Raw genomic sequence first — 12035 nt, 5'->3', positions numbered from 1 at the left:
GCCTACGCTGTGCACACAACTGTGTTCCCTGCATGCACCTATTAAATGCATCACTGTACATGCAAAATTCTGAAAATGTAGGATGCATAGAGACCATTAAGACCCCAATCCTGCAGATTACTTCAGTGAGACAACTCACGCATAAACTTAAGAGGAATACTCATCTTCAGAATGCTAGATCAGGGGTAGGTGAATGGCTAGGGAAATTAATATGCAAATATGCCACCTTACACATTTTACAATAAAAACTACACCGTGCTTATGAAAGACTGACTGTAGAAGATCAAAGTGAATGACCTAGCACAACTTTGCAGCTATTTGTATTTTTGCAAACTTACATTTTAAAAAAAAACAAACAACTCCATAGCAGGCATTTACCAACATAGATTTTTATTTGATTTCAAAATAATGGGATTAATTTTATTTATATTTATAATAATCCAGTAATTATCTAAAGCAAATGTACATTTGTCAGAATTTTTAGTAGGTGCCATTTTTGACTTTTGAAAATATATGACAGGGTGCAAGAAGGAAATATAAAATTGGGTTAGCCAAATATAGTACTGGAGCTTTATAAGAGAGACATATATACTATGTTATTTTAACTAAGTCTACCAGTTAAACATGCTGTAACAGCTTTCCACTAATTTACACACCCCCATAAACATAAATCTGTAACACTAATCCCAAGAGAAATCCATCACTGATTATCAGGCCCAAGCTAATAGTTAAAAATAAATAGCAAGAAAATGAAAAAAAAGTTGTTTCTTCATTGTAAGGACCTTCCCTTTTTCCATGAAGGCTTTATCTTTATTAAAAGTTAATGAAAGCTGGTTTGTCACCCTATGTTATTACTATTGAAGATTCAACTCAGTTTGCACAATTTAGAGCCATAATGTCAGTTGTTTTATATGCAAATCATTGGGTACTTAGTTTAAAAAAAATACTTAACTGGATTTTGTGAATATGCTATTATGGTTCTTAAACAGTTGGTGTATTTTTTTTTTATTTGACCAAATAAAGAACCGTTCTCCCGGCCTGTTTTTTTTAAGAATTGATGCACAATCCTAGAGTTTGCTGAGACCTAGATGACCAAAAGCAGACAGGTCAGTGTGGGTTCATGACTTGTGACCTTTGATTAAACCCATATACTTCTCAAATGAGCTATAAGGAGGTTCCAAAAAATTGTTTGGTTTCTAATAGTGTCCATTGCCAAAATAACAGCTCACAAGTTCTCCTCCTCACGTAAAAACTGGAACACAGCTGAGAAGTCTTTCAGGGCATAGCCCTTTGCACACATGATCCTGTATATCTGATGTGCTAGAGATCCCAGAGGAACAGGTGTTTTAGTGTTGGTAGCAGTAATCTGTGCCAAGCCAAGATCCTGAAAGCAGAAAAAACATTGGGAGAAACAACAAGGAATTAAGTAGCCATATGAGTATTACCAACTATTTGGCTTCCTTGTAAAGAGAAGCCACTGCCAAGAAACGAAATACTGCAGCCTTAAAATTCCAGCCCTAGAAGAAGACAAGTATTGCCTTAATTTTTTTATATTGCTACGGGAGCTGCACCACAAAGTCCAAAACAGCCTTTGATTAATTTCAAACAAAAACTGATTTTTTTTTCCAGTTTTTCCTCAAATGAAATGAATTCAGGAAAAATAAAATCCATTTGAAGCACCTGAAATGGGGGGGAAAAAAAACCAACAACCCAAAACAACCTTTTTCATTTTGGGGGGTCTTGTTCACCTTTAAAAATATATTGTTAAATTTCTAAATGAAATACCATTTAGAGAAAAACGTCAAAACATTTTGACATTTTCCCATTGTTTTTCTGGCTGAAACTATCAGCTAAATTTGACACAAATTCAGTGAATAGTTTGAGCACTGCAGAAAGTACATTTTCCGGTGAATTTATGCTGAAGAACCAAATGGACCCATCAGTTTTTGGCACCACGTTGGAGCTCAGCTTTCTCTCTCAATCACTGTTTTAGAAATAAAGAGGCAGTGTGCTGAGTGGCAGGAGCAGAGGACTGTCAGGATTCCTGAGTTCTGTAATTGACACTGCCACTGACACTGCCACTGACCATGTGACACTTGCATAAAACCAGCTTCTCAGAGCCTCAGGTTAACCATCTTCAAGTGGGCATAATAGTATTTACTCTCCTCAAACCCTCCTAGGCTAGCCTGGTCTCTTGAGCTGCATGAGGAGTTTATACCAGGAGAAAGGCACATTCTGTTTCCATCATAGCTCTCACCTGGGGACCACTTAAGATTTCCCTTGTCAGCTGGGAAAGCCCTGTCCATGGAGACCGTAGTAGGGTTCTGACAGAGCAGGTTCCTCGGCTGTCCTGACTATGCCCATTTCTCAGCTAGTATTGCTCCACTTTCCTTGGCATATTAGCCTAAGGGTATGTGTAAGCTGCAGCGCGGAGTGAGCAGACAGACTCACGCTAACAGGGCTCACACTAGCATACTAAAAATAGCAGTTTGGATGTTGTGGCTCAGGCTGGCGCTTGTGAGTTTGTCTGCTCAAGCTGGTAGTCTCTCTCTCAGCTTCAGTGTAGATCATACCCATAGGCTACATCTACTTGGGGATAAAAGCCCTGTGTGGCAAGAGCCGTGACTGCAGTGGTGAGCTGACTTAGGCTTATCGGGCTTGGGCTGCGGGGCTAAAAATTGCTGTGTAGATATATGGGCTGGAGCCCAAGCCCTTGTACCCTCCACCCTCACAGGACTCCAGAAAAGCTGTTACTGTGCTGTCTGGTCAACACACTGTTGACATCATTGGCTGGTAGCGAGCAGAAGACCGCCCTAGCCCCTGAAAACCAGTATGCTGCTTTCTTGTAGAGATACCTTTTTCTATGAATGGACACGAAATATAAATGGGCTCCCCAACTCTTGAGAATGTGTTTATGATCACAATTTTCCAGTGGTACACTCTAAATTCGGAGGGACCATTCACTAGCATAGGCAGAATTTCCATAGATCTTGGTATGACTATTCAACATGGATAATGAGTCCCTACTCCAAGACTGCTGAAACACAGAGCTGCTACTTGTTGGGGGTGTACCTGACCTTTTGCTTGACATCATAAGCACATGACCCCTAAATGGACAAGGACTTCTCTGACTCCAGTGTAAGAAACGAGAGAAACAACTTTGCTCTTCTCTCCCAAGATGGATGTGATTCCTTCACGTTCTGTGTCAGGCTGATCTCTGAAGTAGCATCGATGCTGTTACAGAACAATATACTGCTAAGCATGATCATAAACTTCAGATTGTGACGTTTCCAGCATCTTTTCTGTAGCTGCTTGAAGCTCCTGGAACAGGACAACTTTGACTAATCAACATTCAATAAGATGTACTTTGTATCCTCTTAAAGCAACTGCCAGCAATACTTGCACTTTTGTAAAGGGGATGAAGACCGAAGGAAAGGAGCTATATTTACCTAAAACAACCCAATCCTGGAAACCGTGTGCCAACAGACATCCTGCAACGTTATCCAAAACATATAATCTCGGGGCGCAGTCACTTGTCTTCAGAATTTATATTCTGAATTTCTTCCGATGACAAAGTTGTTCTGACTGGGATCCGGCTCTTCCTGACCTTTTGGGAAAGGCAGAATCAGAATATACTTTCCGGCCCCTCTCCCCCTCTTGGGAACTGACACAATGGCTTCCAGATGTCTCACTATCAGAGACTAAAGCAGTTTTTGCTGGACTTGGAGAAATATCCATCTTTTATGGGGAAGCAGTGGCCAACATTTTTAAAAGAATGTTTGTTGTTATTAAGGAAATACTTAATCTATTTTTAGTTATTTTCTAGTCTGACCTGAATCTGATTCTGCCATTCAAAGGAAAACCCAAAGACTATCCTGACCTAGTATCAGAAACTCTTTAGTAAAAAAAAATGGAAAGCCCTACTTCTGCCCCTACTCCGTCTGATGAATCACCCTGACAAGGGTCAAGATTAATACGATCTAAATCTAGCTCCTCCAGGAATCCTAAAAGGAAGGCTGTTATCAACACCTTTAATGTTAATGGGAGGAGAGGACTTCTGATCTGTAATGTCTTCTCTGTATAACCCTCTGACCCTTAAAAGGAAAAGCAATAAATCTGATCTTTGAAGTGAAATCTCCAGACCAGGGCTCATATTAGAGAGCTTGTCTAGACACTAGGTTACACTCCAGACTTTGAGACAGAAGAGAGGCGATTTCCAGAGAGGTGTCTTATAGAAAATTTGCTGCCAAAAAAACTTGGAGCCTATAACTTTGTCTGTAGGATCCATCAGTGGTGGAATACTTTAATAAATCTTTCAACTATCACCACGTTTGACATCTGAGAAGATGAAGTTTTATGACCATCTTAGGACAACAGCTATCTTGTGGTCATTTGACTCTTTAGATAATTTTTCTGTGTAGACAGTCATCTTCTCCACTTCAAGAGATGCTCTTCCTCCCCTTCTCTACAAACCCTTATTATTCATTATTGTTTTATGTGCTGTGCAGTTCACAGGAAAAATAAAAGAGTAGGTCCCTGGCCTGAAGAATTTACAATCTAATTTGAATAATGGCATGAGTGGGTGGAACAAACAAAAGGATAAATTCTCATCTAACAAATCTCTTTAAATAGACTAGGGACTGGACTGTTTAGTAACTGGAAGAGGTCACCACATCACCAATTTTCACCTTTTGGGATGTTCAGTAACGGATAGCTCTAGTGCCTTAGCTAAATGCTTACTCAAGTAATTCTTCGATGCAGAGGGAACAATGTGTCCCCTGAGGATTGTTCAAGAAGTGCTAGAAAAATCTACTGCCTCTCCATCCCTCCTGTGTTGCAGATTCAAGATTAGATGAAGACAGTCCGACACTTCAGCTTTGCTCTTTGGGAGAAAGGAGGAGGAGGAGGAGACTCAGCTGAGGGCAGCTAGCAATCTGACTATGATTTACATTATGAACACTCTTATGCTTTAGGAAACCTTAACTATCCCTGACACTTGGATAGGCCAGAGGTTGGCAGCCTTATCAGTGATAGAAATTAAATTCTGATTTTGAAGAATGAAGTGCTAAATTAGTTAGCTCACATCAATTTTAATGACAGCTCACACACCTTTGCACTGGTGTCTCCTTTTTTCCTGTACCCTTTTCTTCTACCTTTTATTTTTCTCTTCTATCGACTGCTTTCATCTTTCTACTCCTTCCTGTTCGCTAGTAACTTTCCTTACACCCCTCCCCAATCTGCTACTGCTCCACAAATATGCTCTATTTTATTCACATTAGAAAAATGCCTATCATAGTACCAGGGCACCAGACCCAAAAATTTATGGGTGGCATTGAAATTGTCCATACAGGACTCACCTTTCCACTCACTGCCCTGGTGTCATTTATATTTTTCTTCTACTGTTTTTCACTATATGTGCAAGAAGATCAACAAAGTAAAACTGAGGTGGCTGATGGACGGCTGGCGCTCCTTCCAGGCCCCTGCCACCATGACACGGAACAACACTGACCCCCTGCCTCGAGAGTGAGGCCCCAGGTGCCCCCATCCAGTACACACACACACACCCTTCCCATAACCCCAAATACCTCCTCAAACACCACTCTCAGTATACAAACCCCTCCAGCACCCCACCAAATACCCTCTCCTAGTACATACACACCTTAGCACCCCTAAAATACCCCCTCCTAGTATATACACACCTCTAGCACCCCTAAAATACCCCTCCCAATACACACAGACCCCTCCAGGACCTGAAAATAACCCCTTCCAGTACACACCCCTCCAATACCCCCAAATACCACTCCCAGTACACACACACCCTTCCCATACTCCCAAATACCTCCTCCAGCACCCTCCAAATATCTTCTTCCAGTACACACACATCCCTCCAGCACCCCCAAATATTCCTTCCAGCACCCCCAAATACCCTCTCTCAGTACACACATTCCTCCATCAGCCCCCAAATTCCCCCTCCCAGTACGTACGTACACACACCCCCTTCCAGCACCCCCCCCAACTGAACCCCCCTTCAGCTCCTCCCCTGCATCCTCTTTTGGGGAACCTGAAAGATAGTAACCCTAGCCCCATCAGTTTCACTTTCTAGTTCTGCTCCTGGGTCTCTTCATTCACCTGACCGTGTGGGATATTGGGGGTGGCACAAATAAAGGACGAGAGAAGGGAGGCAGGAGTTTTGTTTCTTCTGTATCCACTCACTTTCAGGCTCTCAGACAAGTGGGTGCTCACTTCAACATATAAACTGCCCTAATCCTGCAAGCTACTCCTGCATCTGTCCAGAGCCCCCTGAAAACAATCTTGTAATGGGGAGACAAGTGAAAAATACTAACAGGCTAATATACTATGAAATATTTTGAGGTGGTTAAAACCAGAGAGACCAGCAAAAAATCCAACTTCCTTCTGCACACTGCAAATCCCACACATACTCCTAGACAGCCCCAATCCCACAAACCGACCTGGAAGGCTTCCCACCCTGTAGAGGTTTCATGCAGGCAGCAGGGCTGGCCCACACGAATCAGTTTGCAGCCTAAGTATGAAAGAGGGAGAACGTGCGTGTCTAAGTCACATACACACATGTGCACCAGGGTAGGGTTTTGGGTTGATGGTTTGTTTTTGCAGCTTTTGGTTTAAACTCTGAAGTATTAGAGTCAATGAAAGAAAAGGCTCGGAAACTAGGAAGAACCCACACGAAACTTCCTTTCTGCAGCTTTTACTCCGCTTGAAAGTGAAGAGGCTGTGAACAGGCCTGTGGCATGCAAGCTCCAAATATTTATTTAAAAAAAAAAAAGAAGAAAATTAAGCTCCAAGCCAAAGTGTTCTGTGCAGCAGCAGCACAGCACACAGAGTAAACTCCTGCGCCCTGGGGAGCTTATTTTATAAAGACAGATAAAGATCCCAGGGAGCATGTGGGGTTTTGGAAGATGATAGAATGAAAGGAGGGATGGAGCCTGGAGCACTGATGGGAAAGTAGCTTCAGGCCTAAAGGGTAGGCACAAACAGGAAGGAGGGAGAAGGGAACAAGAGGGGATGGAAGAGAGAAAGTTGAAAAATAATAAGAGAAAAGAACACAGGAGGAGAAGGGAGCAGCATTGTGCAAAGACTTTAAGAGCAAGAATAACAGATGTGAGAAGACAATGACAGGATGGGATGTCGATCAAGTGAGGAAATTATTTAGCTGCTGCATTGTGGATGTACTGGAAAGGAGCAATATGGGACCTCAAGAGAGACCGAAGAGGAGAAAGTTGCAATAAGGAAGATACTGAAAGTTTCATTCTCCCACCTCTTTCATCAAATATATTACAAAAGAGATGATTACTGTCTCTCTGTGCGCCATGCAAGCGTCACTTCTCCACCTCCAATAGAGAGAAGGCAAGGAAATACGGCCTGTTTGTATCTGTATTTGACCTGTTAGATGGATGGATGGATGGATGACTATCTATCTGGCTGGGGCAGTGCTACATTTGTTCCTTGAGATTCCCCCTCTCTGTAGAATATATTTATTGGGGAGGGGGATAGTACTGCTTCTCTCCCGTTCCCTCCCCTTTCCTTGGGCGGCAGGGCACAGGGGGTATCCAGGTAATCGAGACTGTCATAAGGGGCCAGCTGATGGCTCTTGCCTGCCAAGGGAAGGAGATAGCATCTGCTTACCCTTGTTGCTGTTGGGTAGCCATTTTGGGCCCGCTTTGCTCTTGCAGCTATTCCATCACCATCTTGCTCACCCTTACCTAGTGAGCTGGATCTGATGCTAGGGGCTAGGCCAGTTGCCAATTGGATGGGAATTTTCCCATGTGGCAAAAATGGTAAATTGCCATGTGGGTTTTCTCACCTGCCACCCAGCATCTCAGAGGTCTGGTTTCGGGGAGGAGTGTTTAAAAGTTTAAATTACACTCACACCTTTGGCGGGTTCTAGTGCAGTTGCTGGATTTAAAAGGTCTGATGTAAGGACCCTGTAACGCAATGGGCTGCCTGGTCATGGGCCCAGAGCATGACACTGCATGTCTCATGCAGCATATGGCTCCCCTCATCTCATCTCTCCTACTTCCTATATGGAGACTCTGGCTTCCAGCCTGGATCCCTGGGCAGGCCTTAGAGCATAGAGGGGTACTTCATACCCACCTTCAGGACATAAGTACACAGCTGAAATCCACCCTGGAACAGCCCAGCTGAGTAGTTAGGGTTCCTCATTGGTTAAGGGTTCTTAATTAAATGCAGAGGTCACAATTTTAAATCTTATTGTCTCCATGTCCACATCAATAGGTATAATACTTACACCTACCCCACAGGGGTGTTGGGAGGGTTAAGTCAATCAATGTTTGTGAAGCTGTCAAATGGAAGACACTGTGGTCCAAATCCTAGGATATTGTAAATCAGATAATTCTACTGAAGTCAATAGAAATACACTGATTTATATCATCTGAGGATCTAATACTACACAAGTGCTAGAAATTATTCTATATGGCCACTAGTTGACCAGGAGCATGTGCTGCTGGAAGAAGTCCAACTTCAAAGAAGGAGGATATGGCTTTGTTGACGGTCTTTGGAACATAGAGTCATAACACTAACCTTCACTGATCCAACACTAAGAGAAACCCCCTTATAAATCTACAACCACACCTATCAAGGACTCAGCTGATAATTCAGAACTACAATAACTTGTGGTCCTCTCCAGGAGTGCACATAATTCCAAACACCATTAACAATTTTAACTGAGGGAAGAACATCACATTCCATCCAGTGGCTGCTGGAATTGTGGTACACTGTTAGAAGTCCGGTATAAGCGATCGATGATATTCAGGGAGACCACACGCACAACATAGAAACATTTCTCATGTATTCTGACAATCAAGAACAATAAAATAGTTCTTTCCATACTTATGATTTATATTTATATACCTTAGCCATGAGCGTTGTTCCAAAGCCACCTTGGTAATTATTAGCAGAGGGTACTCCTTCCATTACTCCTGGAACAGGGTTGTAAGTGTCGCTTGACCAACAACGGCCCGAACTCATATTTAGGATTTTAGCCAGCAGTTTCGGGTCAAGCCCAAACCTGTCAAAGGTCAAGGAAGAGAAGTGTTAATGTCAAAATGCACAAGATATGGGTGACTTGTTTTATATGCTAGGACCACACTATCATTTCTCTCCCTTTATTGTAAGTCAAGAAAAATGAGAGAGTATTGATATGGGGGGAGGGGATCCCCTATCCTAAATTAAAGGGTATCAATCTATCATTTAAGCAATACGTTTTCAAAGCTTCTGCCTTCTGCTCTATGAAAAGACCTTTCCCCTAACAATTTTGAAAATGCAAGCGAAATAAAGGCCCTCTGAGAATAGCAGTTCTCTTGCATGCCTATTAGCAAGAGAAGTTTTCAGTTCTTCCACATACTACTACATACCTGTGCTTCATACCTTTACAGCCAAATGTTAATCTTAGAAACTGGATGAACGATTTCAAAACTAAGTATTGGCAAATAAAAGGTGCATTATGGAAATATGTGTTGGTGAATTTATGGGTGTATATTTACTTTTTAATGAAAGCAATGTAATATTAACAATAAGGAGACTGAAAGATGTTATCCCTATTAAAAACACTTACTGTTGTTCACATTTGCAAACTAGTTTTTATTATTATTAAATCTTCATTATACACTCTTGCTTAGGAAGCAAGTCTGCATGAAACTGTGACATATGCTCTCTATCTATTCAGACATGCATTATAGTTCTGGGTCAACTGCTGATAAGGTTACTGATCCTGATAAAACAAAGCTTGTCCGAGCAGAAACATCATTTGTTCTAGCACTGAGCTGATGGCATAAACTGCTGTTCATTGTGGACTTTAAAAGAAATGTAGTCAAGATATTACTTTAACACACTGAGTTTTTAACGCTGTTATTATTTTGCGTTTTTGCTGAATATCAAGTTGCAAATGTAATTTTATATCAATTGGTAGCAATATTTTTTAAAGGTTCTATTTATATTCATTGCACTCTCCATGAAAAGAGATCAGACACAATTATCTCCTATATCTCCTAATGCAAAGCAGAACAAGAATTTTTGAAAGAGACTTCACAACCTACTATAGCCGTATACTTCCTGCAGGAAAACCGACAAGACTAAACATAAAATATGTTTCGTACCACAATTCCAAGTCAGTTTTACCCAGGGCCGGATTATGACATTCTGAGGCCCTAAGCTATGTCAAGTGTAAGCAGCTCCATAAAAAAATGAATTTATTATTTTCACAGAAAGGACATTGAATATATAAACACAAAAGTTCTCATAGAAAAACAAGAGAGGATATATAATTTTTTAAAAGCCATAAATAAGGAAAAGTATCCTTCTTTTCATATGAATAAATAAAAAAATCATTTGATTAATTTTGTTAGGGAAATACAAAGTTTATCCAGACTATATATAAAATATATTTACAAATGTTTATTCCGATTTAATTTTCGCTACAAAAAAAAATGAATTGTTGGGATTTTTCTTTGCCATACTATAAAAATGTAGTGAAGGTTCCCGAAACTGACGGAGGGAAGCCAACACAAATTTATCCTCCTCAAGATCCACCCGACCGAAGTCCATAGGATGATCACCTGCAAACTCAATCACGTGAAAAATGGACAGCGTTTCAAGCAGCATGCACACTAAAATACACAATTGTACATATCTACAGATCAAAAGAAGAAAGAACACACTAACACTTAAGAAAACGAAGAAAAACAGGATCGAAGGCGCTACACGACTGAGCGTGCTGGACCGTAAACAAAAGATGGTGGCCTTCCAGCTATTACCAGCCAAGGGGGATGCTATACATGACATCTCTCCTAGAACGAGTCCCATAGGGGTATGAGCTTGGCAGGATTGCTTCACAACACTGCCGTCTCCAACCTCACGTTTTCCCCGAAGTGAGTTTATTTATTGAAATAAATTATGAAGGCGGGTCAGAATTTTACCAGTAGCAGCTGGCCAACAAAACGCTGCCTTAGGAGACTGATAGCAGACTTACTTGTAAAAATATTAATTTTACAAATGCAATTATCAGTTTTTTCTCAGCCCTAGTCTCCCGCCTATCAATAATGAACAATCATTGAAGGGTAAGGGTATTTGTGTAGCCAGGTGTGTATATTTTTGTCATATTTGAACAAAAATGTCCATATTTAGAGAGAACATTCTTTTCCCCATATTTCCTTTACTTATCAACCAATTTTGATCAAATTTGAAATGGAGTCAGTTTTTTCTTTTTTAGAGTCCCCTCATATTGCAAGGCCCCAAACTGTAACTTAGTTAGTTTATGCTTTAATCTTGCACTGGTTTTACCTTCTCACAAAGAGAAGGTTCCTCCTCTTTGCACCAATTCTTTAATTGTGGCAACAACAGATCATCAAGGTATCCAAACGAATATAATAGGAATCTCTGTTTGTAGCATGTAATATTTAATTTATGGGAGATTAAGGGTCATTTATTAGTGGATTTTGTAAAAATACAAATTTAAAATGTAACATTTATGTATTTAAGTTTAAAATATAAAATGACACTTTATATGGTGGGTACTAAGGTGTGGATCCTGCTCCCTTGGAAATGTGTCTCACCTGTTTCCTCCTCCTTTTAAAAACACCCAATATTTCAAAGGTTCTTTTTAGAATTACCACTGTTAGTCCCGTATTTAGGGCCTGATGCAACAGCCCATGGAAGTCAGTGGATAGGTTCCCACTGACTTCAATTGGATCAGGGCCTTATTACCCCCTCTCTCCCTCCTTTTTGAATTGAGCTTTCAATTTTTATTTCATTTGATTTGATTTTTAAATTGAAAGAGTTTTCCCCCCACCATTATGTTTTGATTGCATTTTAATCATGTTTTATCTTTTATAGTCCATCAAAGGCCTCAGCAAGGAGTACTTTATGAATACAAATATTATTGAAAGTGTTCTCATCCAAATAAGCTGTAGATTGGAATATTGACTAAAAAGAATATTAAGAACATGTAGGACTCCTGATCTCTCATCCACACAGCACACTGA

General features: G+C 40.7%; 1 protein-coding gene across 1 annotated transcript in view; it reads right to left on the bottom strand.

The window, feature by feature from the left end:
• Positions 1 to 402: 402 nt before the first annotated feature.
• HIBADH (3-hydroxyisobutyrate dehydrogenase) overlaps positions 403 to 12035 on the bottom strand; it is a 130637-nt gene continuing 119004 nt past the window's right edge. The window contains exons 7-8 of the mRNA XM_077811345.1: positions 8908 to 9064; positions 403 to 1384 (exon numbers count right to left, since the gene is read on the bottom strand). Coding sequence (XP_077667471.1) covers positions 1226 to 1384; positions 8908 to 9064 — 316 coding nt within the window. The 3' untranslated portion in view covers positions 403 to 1225. The remainder of the gene's footprint in view (positions 1385 to 8907; positions 9065 to 12035) is intronic.

The sequence above is a fragment of the Eretmochelys imbricata genome, chromosome 2 (genome assembly GCF_965152235.1).
Source record: "Eretmochelys imbricata isolate rEreImb1 chromosome 2, rEreImb1.hap1, whole genome shotgun sequence".
Lineage (NCBI taxonomy): Eukaryota > Metazoa > Chordata > Testudines > Cheloniidae > Eretmochelys > Eretmochelys imbricata.
The sequence above is the reverse complement of the archived record's forward strand: the minus strand, read 5'-3'. Positions and strand labels throughout refer to the sequence as shown.